The sequence below is a fragment of the Rhinoraja longicauda genome, chromosome 21, assembly GCF_053455715.1.
Source record: "Rhinoraja longicauda isolate Sanriku21f chromosome 21, sRhiLon1.1, whole genome shotgun sequence".
In the NCBI taxonomy this organism is placed as follows: domain Eukaryota; kingdom Metazoa; phylum Chordata; class Chondrichthyes; order Rajiformes; family Arhynchobatidae; genus Rhinoraja; species Rhinoraja longicauda.
In genome coordinates this window covers 4,509,279-4,526,858 of record NC_135973.1, presented here as the reverse complement: position 1 = coordinate 4,526,858, position 17,580 = coordinate 4,509,279, and the positions used below count along the sequence as shown (strand labels likewise).

General features: G+C 41.0%; 1 protein-coding gene across 1 annotated transcript in view; it reads left to right on the top strand.

The window, feature by feature from the left end:
* Nucleotides 1–17,580, top strand: part of radil (Ras association and DIL domains) — a 38,926-nt gene that overhangs the window by 19,199 nt on the left and 2,147 nt on the right. Inside the window, exons 6-13 of the mRNA XM_078418414.1 lie at nucleotides 466–623; nucleotides 5,885–5,997; nucleotides 8,564–8,801; nucleotides 11,825–11,997; nucleotides 12,519–12,669; nucleotides 14,390–14,580; nucleotides 15,979–16,378; nucleotides 17,196–17,335. Coding sequence (XP_078274540.1) covers nucleotides 466–623; nucleotides 5,885–5,997; nucleotides 8,564–8,801; nucleotides 11,825–11,997; nucleotides 12,519–12,669; nucleotides 14,390–14,580; nucleotides 15,979–16,378; nucleotides 17,196–17,335 — 1,564 coding nt within the window. The remainder of the gene's footprint in view (nucleotides 1–465; nucleotides 624–5,884; nucleotides 5,998–8,563; nucleotides 8,802–11,824; nucleotides 11,998–12,518; nucleotides 12,670–14,389; nucleotides 14,581–15,978; nucleotides 16,379–17,195; nucleotides 17,336–17,580) is intronic.

Below are 17,580 nucleotides of genomic sequence, written 5' to 3'. Positions count from 1 at the left end.
TGGGCCAAGCAGCATCCCTGGATGGAAAGGAACAGTTGACTCTTTGGGTGCAGGGTGTCAACCCTAAACATCAACCATTCCTTACCAGCCACAGATGCTGTTCGATCCACTGACTGCTTTCATTAGATTGTTTGTCACTCCAGATTCCAACATCTACAGTCTCTCGTATCTCTGGAAATACATTCTGTTGATTACTGCCTCTCCAATTCTCTTGAAGGCATGAGAATAATTGTCCATTGTTGTGATGAATAGGCATTGCGTATTTGATCTCCATTATCACTGGTCACCTATCCATGTTCTTTGTGTCTCTTATTTGTCAACAGCGTCTGCAGTTCCTTCTTTCTCCATTCTGACACTTGCAGTATTTTGGTCTCATCTGGTTTGTCTTTCATATGTTGGGGTCAAAATGACCTATTAATTATTTTTGCACTGTTGTTTCTACAACCTATTCCCACCAAACTCCAGACAGGATACATTATCGCAACCTCTGGTCAGAATTACAGACCTGGTTCCAGACCTGCAACATATTTTCTTCTGGATGTCCAATTCCATTGAGCTGCTTTACTTCATCCAGCAGAGGGTTCCAGGATATATACAGGGATTTGAGGATCTGAAAGCACAAGGTACTTTTTCTGCAAATAGCAATGAGAAGTTAAGCTACTGGCAGTGATATGGAGAGATGTATGAAAGCCAGGTATGGACTTTTGTTTAGGATCTAAAGTGAGCATTTATACATCATGCAATTCAAATGGTTGAGGTAAGCAATATTTAATTGATATGTATTTCAACACCTTATATCTACAAAAAAAGCATTTGTGTTAAAGTAATACGTCAATGGTGAACGGTGTCTTATTATTAAAAGCAATCACATGAGATTTTTACTAGCATTGTATTGAATGCATTGTTTTATTAAAAGTAAAATTACAATTGTTGATCTTTGAGCAGGCAGAATTGGCCGTAATGAACATATAACATAAAACATTGGTCGAATGCAGAAGGCAAGAATCAGCAAATCCATTTCTATTTCCATCTGCCTTTACAGTGTTTCTTAAATTAAAGAAATAGGGTTTTATTGTAGATAATTACTGTGGCGAACACAGTGAGAAAAATAAGATGAAGTGTTTCCTGCACTTGTAAACATTGAAATGTTGGATGGCTCTTTAACGCGTATGATAGAAATATTTTGAAGTGTTTGGGGACATACGAACATTAATGGACAGCAAAAAGCTGGGTTCGTCCAGTTTCTCTATACGAGTTTGTTTGTATGCATTGTCTCTAAAGAAGACTGTTTAGTTACAATTTGATTGTAGCAAAATGTCCGAAGGTGCATTTGGAGAAAGAAGATATTGAATTTTAAAAAAGGTATTAAGAAAGGTGGCCAAGAGTTTTGTCAAAGATGGGAATCGAGCATGGTGCAGGACAGACAAGAAGTAAACTGGAGGAACAGCATCTCGCTTGGGCAGCTTACAGCCCAGTGGTATGAATATTGATTTCCCTCATTTCAGGTAGCCCCGGCATTCCCTCTCTCTCTCTCTATCCCTCCCCCCACCCAAATCGCACCAACTTCTCGTTTTCACCCCACAAACAGCTAACAATGGCCTGTTTCCTTTATCATCATTACTTTTTTGCATATCTTTTATTCAATGTTCTTTATCTCTCCACATCATCATCTATATCTCTTATTTCCCCTATCCCTAACCAGGCGTGCAGTGCTAACGGAGCGCCGCTCCGACACCTTTGTAAAAAAAATAGCCAAAATAAACAGCAGGGAATTTTAACTAGCGGGTAATTTAACAGCGGCCGCTCTGGCACAAGTGACAGCTCTGGCACCTAAAATATTAGCCCTGCAACACTGTCCCTAACCAGTCTGAAGAAGGGTCTCGACCCGAAACATCACCCATTCCTTCTCTCCAGAGATGCTGCCTGTCCTGCTGAGTTACCCCAGCTTTTTGTGTCTATCTAAGAAGTAACTATAAATGTTTCTGGAATGTTCTCCCGCTATTTAACATGATGAATGAAGCCTGCCATCCACAGGTAACATGGGCTCGTAGTGTATAATCTTAACAAGACACTTTGAGCTAAGACTCTGATAATGAGGTCAGTACCAATGAATACGTGGTACATTAGTTGAGTGATGATATTATTTGTGACAGGTTTTAAACAAAGCCCTTTTATACATCACGGATTAGTAAGAGTTTGTCATGTATACATTTCTCCTGCTTGATTATCACAATGTCCAACAAAAATGAAGAACCTCAAACTAATATGAAAAATGTTCCCAATGCAGGAAAAATGTTCCCAATGTTGGGCGAGTCCAGAACCAGGGGCCACAGTCTTAGAATAAAGGGGAGGCCATTTAAAACTGAGGTGAGAAGGAACTTTTTCACCCAGAGAGTTGTGAATTTGTGGAATTCTCTGCCACAGAGGGCAGTGGAGACCAAATCACTGGATGGATTTAAGAGAGAGTTAGATAGAGCTCTAGGGGCTAGTGGAATCAAGGGATATGGGGAGAAGACAGGCACGGGTTATTGATTGTGGATGATCAGCCAACATCACAATGAATGGCCTCCTCCTGCACCTATTTTCTATGTTTCTAAGTTTCTATGAAATAAACAATGATATCGGAAACAGCTACTCATCTTAAAGATTGGGGCATTCATTTTCTCAGGTTACTATTGAGTGCTTCTGCAGAGAAATTTATTGAGACCTCTGCTGTTCCATTGCAATAAATTCAGTGTATATGCTGTTGATATGAGGACATATAGGCTGCGATGAAGAACTATGAGTAACATAAGAAAGATCACTGAGTTTTGTTTTCTTTTAGTTACTTTAGAATGAAAATATTGTGCAATGCACGGCATTTTAGAAAGTAGAACATTTTAATGATGTCTGAATTTTGGTTGTTCAGAATGATATCTACAGTCCAAATAACTATGTCCATTCATGTTTACTGATTTTAGAAATATAAAAACTGATTGTCAAAACTAGGGAAATTGGGAACCAGAGGACTGTGGCGGATCGGGCCACTCCGAGGTTGGGGGGGGTCCTGTGGCGGATCGGGCCACGTCGAGGTTGGGGGGGGTCCTGTGGCGGATCGGGCCACTCCTTGGGTCAGCCCCCTCGTTACGTGACGGACAGGGAGAGGGGTTAAAAGCCAGACCAAGGGAAGGCGTAGCTATTCCCTAAGAGAACTACGCTGTGGGCAGGAGCTCACAGCCTAATAAAGAATCTCACAAAACACTGCCTGGCGTCTTGCCTTTCTCTGGCCTCCGCCAGGCCACTACAGGACATAGATTTAAAATGAGGGGGGAAAAATTTAATAGGAACCTGAGGGGTAACCTTTTTACACGAAGGGTGGTGGATATATGAAATGAGCTGCCGGAGGAGGTTGTTGAGGCAGGTACTATCACGACGTTTACTAAACATTTCGACAGGTACATGGATAAGTTAGGTTTAGAGGGATATGGGCCAAACACAGGCAGGTAAGATTAGTATAGATGGGACTGGTTGGTTGGAATGACTTTACTCTATGACTAAACGAAACATTGGATGTGACAAAAAGCTTTTTGTATTTCCATTCGTTAGAAATGCTGTGATTCTTGAATTTATCGTAGATTTAATTAACTCATCAAGAAATGGTCTTGTGATTTTTGCTTTCAGATTTAGATTGGATTAAAATATCAGTGAAGTGAGACAAACTGATGGGTTAGATTTGATGCAATTAGCACTACAAATGAATAGTACTAATAAATAATCATGTGCACAAAATATCCTCCACCGACCTGAGATGTCTTAGTAACATACACTTGACATTTGTGCTTCCCATTTCATTCATGCATAAAGAGAGATTTACTGCATGAGTGGTATTTATGGGCAATTTTGTGAATGGAAATGGATTGCGATTCAGGTCCCTTTACACTTACAAGCGAAACCGAGAGAGAAGCAAATAAAAAGGCTAATGCTACTGAAATGTAAGATACGACAGGCTTCAAGTAAACTGACTTTAAATGTATTTTGCTTTGACAGTATTCCAGTTCTTCCTTTTCAAACATCTGATGTTATATAGTATGTCAAAAATGTATTATCAGCATAGTTAAAATATTGGAATGATCTAATACTGCAACTGCAAATCAGGACCCATTCAACCAGGATCTCGTTTATATAATCAGCAGAAGATGCTAGCTATCTTCACAAAAAGGTTAAGGCAAAGATTGACAAATTCTTGATTAGTACGGGTGTCAGTGGCTATGGGGTGAAGGCAGGAGAATGGGAGAGATAGATCAGCTATGATTGCATGGCGGAGTAGATTTGATGGGCAGAATGGCCTAATTCTGCTCCTAGAACATATGAACTTATTAAAAAAATGTTATGTAGATGAGCATCTTAATCGCTGTTTTATACTGTATTAATGGATGTGCATTTAATGGCTGGCGATTTGGTCTACTGAAAGTTTTGTTTGATGAAGGTAACTGGTTTGGTTTCCCAACTGGAGTTTCCAGCCTGCTATTTCTAGAAACTCTTCATTTGCCAAGGAAAGCTGCAAAAAAAACATCATCTTGACCATCAAAGCAAAATCAATGGAAACCTTTTTTTTTACCCTGTGACATCGTTTTACTGTGAAAACATTTTTGTTTCCCTGTAAAGCTCGGAACTGTTGTTAAAGATCCTTGTATCCAAATTTCTCCAAAAATACCTACGGCGATGCATATTGGCATTTGGAATGGAAAAAGAACAGTTGGAGAGATTCATAAGGAATTCAGAGAAATGGCAATGGTTGGATCGGATGGACAAAGAAGCCCTTTTAACCCATTTGATCTTCCAGAACGTCAACTCGATATTCTTAATTGGAATAGCTTAGATTATTGTTTCACTGTACCAAGGTAAAGTGAAAAGATTTTTGTGTAAGAAGGAACTGCAGATGGTGGTGTATACTGAAAAAAGACACAAGAAGCTGGAGTAACTCAGCGGGACAGGCAACACCTCTGGAGAGAAGGAATGGGTGACGTTTCTGAAGAAGAGTCTCAACCCGAAACGTCACCCATTCCTTCTCTCCAGAGATGCTGCCTGTCCTGCTGAGTTACTCCAGCTTTTTGTGAAAAGCTTTTTGTTGTATGTTATCCAGTCAGCGAACATACTAGACATGATTACAATCAAACTGTTCACAGTGTACAGATACAGGATAAAAGGAATAATGTTTAGTGGAAGATCAGTAAACTCCGATTAATATTGGTCCAAGAGTCTCCAATTAGGTAGATGGTAGGTCAAGAATACTCTCTAGTTGGTGATTGGATGGTTCAGTTGCCTGTTAACAGCTGGGAAGAAACTGTCCCTGAATCTGGAGGTGTGCGTTTTCACAGTTCTGTACCTCTTACCTGACAGGAGAGGGGAGAAGAGAGAGTGACTGGGATGTGACTCGTCCTTGATTATGCTAGTGCACCGAAGCAGCACCTGAGGTTTATCTGTGACGAGGCTGTTGAAGGGAGATCCTAGAGTCTACCCTGGCCCTTGAAAGCAATAGGGAGAAGGAGCTGATTGGACAATCATGAATAATCTTGAAGAAGATGGGGAAAGTCCAACTCCTTGTTGTCAGACCCAGCGTTTTACGGGCCGTTATTTAACGCTAAAGTCATCCTTAATGTTTTAGTTGTGACCTGCTGCTATATTTGAGGCCTGCTTCATTTGTGTATTTGGTATGTGTGGTCATACAAGTCCTATCAATTGAGATCATGGATATGGGTGGGGAGCTGGGCACACTGATTGAATATCCAAATATATATGTTGTGTATGATGTACAACGTACTTGAACACAAGATATTAAATTTAGTGAAATACGTACTTTCCAGTTACTACTGAATCTTAATCAATTGTTTTTTTTAAATTTTAGGTTGCAAAGAATCATTGCTCTCCTCCACAATATCACTCAATGAAGAAGTTATGACTATTTTGGAAGAATTGATCATGCATTCATTCCAGCAATGTGTGTACTACATCACAAAGGTTGGTTTAGGTGATAAATGCACCTTCTATCAATTAACAGGTTGATATGTTGGTTACAAAATTGGGGCCGTGTAGAACTTGCGTTTAGACTGAAATCTGATGTACAATGCACTTGTAGTCAGTTTTGGTACATCTCATGCAAACTGTTTTGGGAAGTGAGATAGTGCAGGCAATGCTAATGTCTATTGGAAACCATGCAGGGTAGGCAGATGAGCATGACGTTCATCATGACTAACCGAGCTGCTGATATGAGTGCATCTCATGCCATATGTTTAAACATTAAATAAAATTAGAACATGCTGTAGATACTTAACAGATCATATGGCATCGATGGAGTAAAAGTAAACAAAGGTAACATTTCAGGTCTGATGAGAGGTTTTTAATCTGGAACACAAACTCAAGTTTCTTTCTCCGTTGAAACTTACTGACTTAGTGAATATTTACAATATTTTCTGTCTTTATATCAATCTCTGGGGAAAGACATTCTCCAGAATGACTGATTGGGTTTATTACATTTTGCCTTAGTTTTGGCTTCTTTCACAAATGGAAATATAATTCATCATCAAACCTTCAGAAAAATAAATAGCCATATAGTGATCACAATAGAAGAGTTAAATAATTAGGACAATTAAATAGTAATTTCAAAATGGGCTGCCCCTTTGCTATGTGCTGACATTCATAAGAGATAACTTCAGCATCAAAATTCTGTGCAGAAGAGGAACTGCTCCTTTTATCCTTCGGGTAGATCGATTCACCATGGCTCTGACATTGTGCAGGTCACGGTAATATGTAAAGTTAATCTGCTCTTGGCCAGATTATTCTGCAATTGGACGCTGAAGGTTGGAATACATCTGTTCATTTTAGTGTGTAAGCTGAAAAAAGCACAGATTTCCCATTTCACAGTGATAACTGGAGCAATATGCAATGCCAAATCATTATATGTTGTGGTCAATTTTCTTTTTGAACTCATTAGATATATGGCAATTGGTATTGAAATACATGGTAAATCATTCTGATAAATGTTGCCTATAAAATAAAATATGCATCTGTTCTGAAATGAGTGTGCTAATGTACAAGAGGTTTATGACTATGGAACAAATGATATGGAGCCCATAATTTAGAAATTGCTATTGGCAATAATAGTGGACAAATGTTCAAAAAATTCCTCTGCCTAACTCTCTAATTCAGGCATTATCCTTTAAATGGGTTAATGTCCCCACTGCACGCTCACCTGCTGATATTGTCTGCAGTGAATTCTGACACTAAGATTAAGGGGGATAGGGTCACGATAGGTTGTGCTAACTAGACGAGCCAGTTGAGAGTCTGGTTTTAACATCCAACTTTGGTCTCAATTGCTGCTTACCATTTAAAAGTACTTGGGGAAGCTAAAAGACACGGCTGCAGGTTACCTCTCGAGTATTGACGAGGCATAATTTGCACTGGGAAAACGACGCAAAGTGCTGGAGTAACTCAGTGGATTAGGCAGCATCTCTGGAGAACATGGATGGGAGATGTTTCGGGTTGGGACATGAAACATTGGGAAGAATGGTCCCGATCCAAAACGTCATCTATCCATGTTCCCCAGAGATGCTGCCTGACCTGCTGTGTTACTCCAGCACCTTGCATCTTTTTTTGTTGTACACCAGATTTGCAGTTCCCTGTGTCTATATTTTGCACCCAGCAGCTTATGTTGAGCTTCCTCCTGATGGTGCAGAATGTGCTGCATGATACTAATTTCAGAAATGCCTAAAAAAAACAAAAAGAGCACTCCAACTCTTGCACACAGCACTGAGATGTTGGCAGATTCTGAGGAGGAGGTATGTAGGAACAAAGGAGACTACAGAGAGTGCCCATTACGGGACTTGACCTCCCCACCATCAAGGGGATCTACAGGAGGCACTGCCTCAAAAAAGGCAGCCAGCATCATTTAAGACCTACACCACCACGGCTGCACTCCCAACTCACTCCTACCATCGGGAAGAACGTACAGGAATCTGAAAATTATGACCTCCCGCTACAAGAATAGCTTCTTCCCAACATCCATCAGGCTATTGAACATGACACTACACTAACCTATGAATTATGGACTGGGTTTGGTTGTACTAAAGACTTCAGGCTTTTTTTTTTGCACTAGTGTTAGGGTTATTATAACACTACCTTGATTTAGTTTAGTCAGCCTTTAATGAGCTGATAGCAAGCCTAGAAAGAGCACAAAATGCTGGAGTAAATCAGCAGGACAGGCAGCATCTCTGGAGAGAAGGAGTGGGTGACGTTTTGGGTCGAGACCCTTCTTCAGACTGATTCTCTGAAGTGCCTCGACCCGAAAAGTCACCCATTCCTTCTCTCCAGAGAAGCTGCCTGTCCTGCTGAGTTACTCCAGCATTTTGTTTCTATCTTTGATTTAAACCAGCATCTGCAGTTCTTTCCCACACAAGAGCACTTACTTGTCATATAGAATGGCTTGTGTCCATTGCGTTGAATGCCAAGGAGCCTATCGAGGGAATTAGAGTGTGTTTAACTCTTCGCATGAGTTAAACAAAACTGATATTACTTTTTTGCTTTGCAGTCGCTGTACGTTGCACTTCCTGCCTTCTTGGACTGCAATCCCTTCCAGACGGAGAGGGGACATTCCTGGATGAATTCATCTCCTGTCCCAGAGGCAGTTCGCAGCATCATGCAGATATACAAGACCACCCTGGACCTCCTCCACCAGTATGAGATTCACCCAGAAATCACAACACAAATGTTTGCTTACCTTTTCTTTTTCTCCAATGCCTCCCTCTTCAATCTGCTGATGGATAGGGGTAAGTTTAACAACTTGCAAGGATACTTTCAAAACGAATTACATGGAACTTCACAGAAACGTGCCTTACGGCAACAAAAGTCTGTGTTGGCATCCATAGTCTCAGTAGATTCCTGTCATCTTATTCCATCTCAATGTACCTCATCACCCTACTATACATTTCCCTCTTGTACGTAGACCTGGCATCACCTGAACTGTTCCATGTGATGGCAAATTTCATGTTTTCATTATTGAATTTCTTGTTAAACATGTTATCATAAGGTCATAAGTGATAGGAGCAGAATTGGGCCATTCGGCCCATCAAGTCTACTCTGCCATAGCTGATCTATCTCTCCCTCCTAACACCATTCTCCCCATAACCCCTGACACCCGCACTAATCAAGAATCTATCTCTGCCTTGAAAATATCCATTTTAGTGACTACTTGAAATTGACGCCCCATGTTTTTAATTACTGCACAAGTGGAAATAGCTCCATATCTAACAGTTTGAACACATTCATAATTTTAATGACCTATCACAGGTCACTTATTAGTCATTCATTTCTAGAGAAAAGAGCTTCAGTGTTTTGTCTCTCCTGATAATGTGGTTGGTGAGATGTGGTTTTTACTTAAACCTATGAAACATGATTTACTCGCTGCGGGTTTACTCCCACCACCCCAAATCATACAGGTACGTTAATTGTCCACTGTAAATTACCCCAGGTGTAGCTGGGTGTCAGCATTGGGACAGTATGTGATGGAAAATAGGTTTCGGGGAAATAAGTAGGGGGATGAGACCTGAGAGTTGGCCGAGACTCGACAGTCTGAAGAAGGGTCTCGACCCGAAACGGCACGCATTCCTTCTCTCCCGAGATGCTGCCTGACCCGCTGAGTTACTCCAGCATTTTGTGTCTACCTTCGATTTAAACCAGCATTTGCAGTTTTTCTCCTACACAGGGCTTAATGGCTTCCTGTGACGAAAGGAAATATGAGGAATTTGGGACTGAAAAGAACAAAATGTTCACAGCTTTTAACTTGTATCTGATAATTTACCTGCAATATTAATTTCTGTTGCTCCGGGGATTTAGCTGATAAATGGGCCGTCTAACGTAGACCAAGCCACACCAACTGGGAAAGTCTTAGGTTGGATATTCACCCTGCATTGGTTCAGCAGTTCCTAATTAATCATGTAGATCATAGTGCTGCTGTTAGCTTCAGCATTCCCTGGGTAGGAGAGGAAAAAGTATTGCCGGAGATTATGACTGCACTTCGTGACACCTGCTGAGAAATACGTGCAAGGTTGTTGTTGAGGACAGAATTGGAATTGATTTGTGATGGTTTATATAATCCAAATCCCCTCCTGAAATGGGCTTACTTTAATAAGTAGTGTCGTTGTGCATTTACACCATTGGAACAATGTGTTGAGACTAGTCAACCGGGGAGAGGGGGGGACAATCCTGTGGGAATTTACATAGGAAAAGCAAAATAGTGACAAATCCCTATTGTGGTTTTATAAAATGCATGGACATTATCAACAGCTGCCTATGGGAAAATATGTCAAAATCAAAAAACATGCGCGGAATGGTATCGGAACGTTCAACGAGTTTATTTATTTCAACTTGTATGTGCATGTTATATGGTGAGCAGAATAGGAATTTGAAGCAATGTACAATACAATTGTGAAGAAATTCACAGGTCTGGTTTTAAACTCTGGTTAAAGGTGATGAAACATTATCTGTGATTATGGTTGAAGTTGGTCAAGTGGCCAAGCTTCCAGTGGCAATGAACCTAAGACTATTTTCAGTTCATTCTTCACTTAAAATGTTGACCTGAAAATATCCATTTCCCCACCCTGAACGATCTTCAATATCTTATGTTTGGATGCAGTGCTAAAACAGCTAATTATTTCAATCTGAGAAATGCACCAAACTAAACTTTGCTGAAAACTGGCAGCTGAACTCCTTATATTAACTACATCTGCCATCCAATGATTTGGCTTCTAGCACACTTGAAGCTTACATCATTTGGAGTGAGAAGGGATATATTACAAAAATCAAAACTTAAATATAGGTTATTGAGGTATCTATGAATTTTTGGATGGGTTTCAGAACTGCTGGGACTGGTGTTGTAATACGCAAAAGTGTAGTTGGCCAAATGATTTCAGTGAAAGGGAATTCATAACATCTCAGATCATTTTCTCTTTAGCTTTTCCTTGTAATAGAAGCATTGTTGATTTTTTGTTGTATTTTGCTGCAGATAATTTAGAATGATTTTATTACTTTCAGACATTGATGTGTATACCTCTAAGTTATACTGTATAATTATGAAAACATGTTATCAAACATTTTCACACCTCTTTACTAAATAGAAAATACTTTTTTTGAGTCTTTCCTCAATTCTTCCATGCCAGATTAGCAATTTTAACGCCACACGACTTATTACTGGCAGGTAAAATTCGCTCAATATTTTTCAGGCTAGCTTTAAAATTAACAGTGTGGAACATGGAAAAGATCTTGTGTGTATCAGAAGGTTGCCCCATGAGGTTGGAGAAGATCTGCATGATTGAGATAATGGAATCATATATTTATTCTACGTCTTCCCAGGTGATTTCTGCCATAATGTTGTCACTGGAGGCTTGGTAGACAAACGTTCCATTTCACTGTACTTATGTACGGAATATACAGTTAAAGTGGGAGACTCCAGAGGTAGCAGTTGATTATAACTGCTGTTTAAGAATAAGGGGTAGGCCATTTAGAACGGAGATGAGGAAGAACTTTTTCAGTCAGAGAGTGGTGAAGGTGTGGAATTCTCTGCCTCAGAAGGCAGTGGAGGCCAGTTCGTTGGATGCTTTCAAGAGAGAGTTGGATAGAGCTCTTAAGGATAGCGGAGTGAGGGGGTATGGGGAGAAGGCAGGAACGGGGTACTGATTGAGAGTGATCAGCCATGATCACAGTGAATGGCGGTGCTGGCTCGAAGGGCCGAATGGCCTCCTCCTGCACCTATTGTCTATTGTCTATTATCTATCTTTGTTTCTTCATTGCACAGGTTCAAGGCACTGTTTTTTCCACTGGTCAAAAGGGGACCAGATGCAAGGCAGTCTCCACCTGTTGTTGGACTGGATACAAAATGAAGGAATGGGGAACATCGCAGATGGATTTTTTTTCAAATTCAGCAGTGCTATAAAGCTTCTGGCTACACCGGCCTCTATTCTCATGCAGGTAATGGAATCAATCAGCAGACTTTTGTAAAACAGCGAGTGCTGGAGTAACTCAGCGGTTAGGGCAGCATCTCGAGGACATGGATTGGTGACGTTTCAGTCAGGATCATTTTTCAGATAGATTGTGGGGAGGGGGGGGGGGGGGAGCACTGGATTACTTTCCAAAGACAAAGCACAGGTTGGATGCCTCCACCGAGAACAATTCTGTGACTTTCGGAAGGGAGTTTGCTTATTCTTACATTAGTATCGGTTATCAGTTTCCTGTTGAATAAACATATATGTTTTGGTTTGGACTTTTTGTTAAATATGACCGTTACAAGCTTGTATTCCTATGTACAATCTGATGCATCCAAAGATTTCTTTAGATATTCCCAGGTGGGAATAAAGTTAATATAACAATGCAGAGCTATCAGGAGATATTATTATAATGACTATCCCAGCACCCACTATCCTAACTATCCCTCTGTGTCTTGTACAGCAGTCTCTGTATGTTCATTTATTCTTTGCCATATCTTGTTACAGTGCAGCTTGAGTAGCCTCCAGAGAGAGTTCCATGCCTTAAGCCCATCGCAGCTCCTTCACATACTGACACACTACCAAGTGGCACCTGGTGTGGACTCTGTAGCAGCGTTGCGACCAAGTGCTGAAGAGGGGGAAACATTGTACAAAACAGGTAAGATTAAAGTTTTTGTAAAGAAGCAAAAACTGTGCAGCTAATTAGAAAAAGTAACATTTCAGAGATTTGTTTGACCCATAGAACATAGAAAATGTCAAAATATTTACGGTTACCACAGTCAGGAGTCACAGGGACTCACTGAAACCGACCAGGTGTAATTGCACAATGTAGATGACCATTGGTATCCACCAGTCTGTAATGATGATACTTGTTACTGAGCATTCCAGGTTCAGATGGTGCCAGGTCTTGTTGCAATTGGGAACAGTCTGATTTTTATTTGTTCCCAGAGCTAATGTGAATCTCACTGCCATAAGAAGTATTTTATGACCTCAGTCAGGCGAACGACAACAGAGACAGCAGAAGCAGCTTCATAACTTCTGCTGCCTCAAACGCAAGAAGAAGAAGAAGACACAAAGTTGGAATTACTGTATCATTGTCTACTATTTCTTTCTCCTTCAACCCCAACCCTGTACACAAACATGTTTGTTGGTAATGATTTTTAGAATTACAGTACTGATTGAATAGAATTGAATTGAATATTTTTTTATTAGCTAAGTATGTATACATACAAGGAATTTGGCTTGGTGCATTAGTGGTAAAAAGCACTCTTTAAAATCACCTCAAAGTTCTTAGGGTTTGTTTCAAAGATTTTCTGCAAATGGAATTTCTGTTCAAATTCATTTTAGACAATAGACAATAGGTGCAGAAGGAGACCATTCGGCCCTTCGAGCCAGCACCGCCATTCAATGTGATCATGGCTGATCATTCTCAATCAGTACCCCGTTCCTGCCTTCTCCCCATACCCCCTGACTCCGCTATCCTTAAGAGCTCTATCTAGCTCTCTCTTGAATGCATTCAGAGAACTGGCCTCCACTGCCTTCTGAGGCAGAGAATTCCACAGATTTTGTTGAAATAGATCAGTACTTGCACAACCTCGGATCACCTCAGGAGTATTCAACCCGTGGTTGTGCTGGCTTTGTTTAAGTGCTGTCTAGCTAGCTATCCAAGACAGTGCGTTCTAGACTTTAAACGCACGTTGAATGAAACAAACTTTTCTTCTTTTTGTTCTTTTGTCAAATTCCTTCATTCTGTGTCCATAAATTCTGGACCCCCTGTCATTTTTCATCAGCTTGGCCAAAACACATTGGGCCATTTCCCAAACACTGTCAGAGGAGGTTAAAAGAAAAATAGATCAAGTTTCTGGAAGAAATTGTGTATATCATGCACAAACGTTTATAGGGAGAATAGAGATAAATGCCAGCCTGGCTGAGATCCACATTTTAAAAACCAATATAGAAATGTGTTCATGCCCACCCCTCTTCAGATTCATACAGTATGGAAATGGGCCCTTCGGCCTAACTTGCCCACACTGACCAACATGCCCCATCTACACAAGCCCCACCTGCCTGCGTTTGGCCCATATTCCTCCAAACCTACCCTATACATGTACCTGTCTAAATGTTTCTTAAACGTTGCAATAGTAACCACCTCCTCTGGCAGTTTGTTCCATGCACCCACCACCCTTTGTGTGTTAAAAGCTCCCCCGCAGGTTACCGTTAAATCTCTTCCCCCCCCTCACTTTAAACCTATGTCCTCTGGTTCTCGATTCCACTACTCTGGGCTTGTGTGTTTACCCGTTGCACATTCCTCTCATGATGTTGTACACCTCTATAAGATCAGATTTGTGACAAGCTCCCATATATTTTCTTCTCCACAGAGGACATTCTGCTGAGTTTTCATAGGTATCCTCCTCTGGTGCTGCCCACGAGTAATTTTAAGGTGGATCTGGATGCAGAGACTGTGGAGGACAACATGTACAGGCACCTGTTGTACATACGCCACTTTCTTTGGAGTCTGCGCACCAAGTGCCAGTCAACCAATGGATGTTCTATAACCAAGGAACTACAGGTAGTGTGTTGCCCAAGGACAAACGTGTAGCTATCATCTAAAATGATTACACTGTATGATACTCTCTTGTATTCACATACATTTCCCAACTGTAAGATAGTATGGGATTGCAAGGAAACATAGGCCAGCTAAATGGACAGACAGGCGACAGATGGAATGTAGGACAGTGAAAGATTAAGTTATACACTTCAGCACAAAGAATAACATGTGACAATGCGGGCACTGGTCCCATGCCACAACAGAGCTCAGAGCAGAGTCTCAGGAGCCTGGTGTCAGGCATTTGTACTATAGCTCCATAACCTGCCGTTAACTAGCTGGTCCTGTTCTGCTTTCCCTCGTGCTTGATTACTGCCTTGTTACTTCCTCAGCAACAGTATCCCAAACTCAATACCAATGTAGCATCCTCGAGTTCCTTTCTATATTGCTGTTTAATCGGGCAAGTGAACCAGGTGGTGTTTACAGCTACCCATTTTTAAAAATTAACAATGGACAACACTCGTAACTACGGTGCTTGATACAACAATTTATCCAAAGACATGCAACATGATATATATATGGTGTTAAATATGTACAGACATGGAATGTGCAAGTGATTTTCTGCCCTAGAAACATGCCCTGCCCAGCAACAAGGAAGACAATTCACCTGGTCATAAGACGTTGAACTCCTACACAGATCAGCACTAAATTTGAATCATGTACATAAGACCATAAGACAGAGGAGCAGAATTAGACCATTCTGCCCATCAAGTCTACTCCAGCATTCAATCATGGCTGATCTATTTTCCCTCTTAACCCCATTCTCCTGCCTTTTCCCCATAATCTGTGACAGCCTTACTAATCATTCTCTGCTTTAAACATACCCAATGTCTTGGCCTCCACAGCCATCTGTGGCAATGAATTCCACAGATTCACCACCCTCTGGCTAAAGAAATTGTTCCTCCTCATCTCCATTCTAGATAACAGGAAATGAAATACTGCTTTATGTTTTGAACCAAACCTATGTAATTTAATGAACCGAATTGACCTTTCAAGTGTTATGAAGTGACTAATCATATTTGCAATCAAAGTAAGAGATGAAAAAAGCTGATATAATTACCTGAGAAAATCCGAGCTGGTCATGCATAAAGTAGATCTCGGATAAACACTTTACATTGTGAATGGCCATAACAATTTTTTTTGTTTTGTAGTAAAATGGGTTACACACAACTGGAATAATTGCCTTTTGTACTTGGCTCTCCAGTTAATTGTTTGGACTGCTTTTGAAATGAACTAAAACTCCAATGTTTTTCTTCATCTGTTTGGATTAGAGCCATCAACATGTCGCATTCTCGGGGCCTTTCAGGAATTCGTGTGGATTACTCTAACTATGGTTTATTTCTTCCACTTTGTGTTTTCCAGGCTGAATCTCCAGTTTACTACAACTGTCATGAACTTTCATCGGGCAACTTAGCCGCATTTTCCGATCTCAAGATACTTGATCAACAATCAGGCCAAAACAATCACCTCAGTAACAATCTTGATGCAGAAATAGATGGGACTAGGTTGAGCACTGCTTGGGTCAGCGGATCGAATGGCGATATCAGTACCTGCCACAAACAGCACAACCTGCATCCACGGACTGCCCAGGGGAGGCACAGGGGCCCAGGGCAAAGTGTGCAGCCATCTGACCCTTCCTGCCTCTTAACTCCTCCACATACACCATTGAACTTTGACCATGTACAGACAAATGGAGATAGTAGACTTACATCAAACTCCAGGAGGAACGGCCACTACAGAAGCAGAGCTAACGAGGGAGAAGGTAACTGTAAGAATGCTGAACAAAATCCAATATTACAGAGAGAACGAAGCACCACCTAGGAAATGGAAGTTCTAAATATCCTGTAAAATGGTTGTCAAAATTAAACTGAGCAGAGAGTGAAAATACCAATAAGCATTAAAAAAACCCCCATTGCATTAGATTATGGTGGACTTCCAAATATCACTCGTGCACAGTAAGAATGAGAAGATGTTAAGGTTTTGAAATTGAATGGTTTTGTCGTACCACGCACCGAGTGCTGTTGTGTACAAGGTTGAATGAGATAGAAGGTAGACACAAAATGTCTGAAGGGTCTCGACCCGAAAAGTCACCCATTCCTTCTCTCCAGAGATGCTGCCTGACCCGCTGAGTTACTCCAGCATTTTGTGTCTACCTTTGATTTAAACCAGCATCTACAGTTTTTTTCCCTACACATCTTGAATGAGATAGAATTGGCCTTGTACCCAAAATTGCTCACCCAGGTCTTTAGACCTGATTTTTCCGCCATTGAAGAAGTAGTGGAGAAAATCAGTTAGGCACTGGAGTGGTAAGTGTGAGTTGGGGAGGGGGGGGGGATGTTGTATAAGGGATGTGCATTGTGTAAGTTGAATGGATCAGGAAAATATTATTAGAGAGACAATCACAATGGGGATTGTTTGGGGAGTGGGAGATGATTTAAATCTCGTTGGTTAGATAGGTCGAGAAAATTTGCATTCAGAATATTTTCTCCAGATTCAAAGAAAGCCACCACCCACTGAATATAAAAATGGCCTGTAGTTATTGAGAGCACCAAGTGAATGTTTGCATTTGTTTTTGGCAGGAAGAGTAACAGCAACATATGATCTACCGACTCCAACGTCTTCGAGCCTGAGCTCTGGAGATGATGATCTCTGTTGCGTATATGTTGTGGAGCTGGTGCGGGGGCCTGTTGGTTTAGGAATGGGACTGATCGATGGACTGGTGAGTTAGATGAATGACGCTTTCTGCAACAATAGTATCAGAGTAACTCAGCAGTCGCTCAGCTAACAGCATTCTCACTTTGGAATGAGAGTTCAAGTCACACTCCAGAAACCTAAATGCCGACCTTTAGGCTGACACTCCAGTGCAGTCCCGAGGAAATGTTGCCCGTCAGAGATACAGTCTTCAGGATAAGATGTTAAAGCCCATTTGCTCTTTCTGATGTAAAGATCCCATGCCACTGTGAG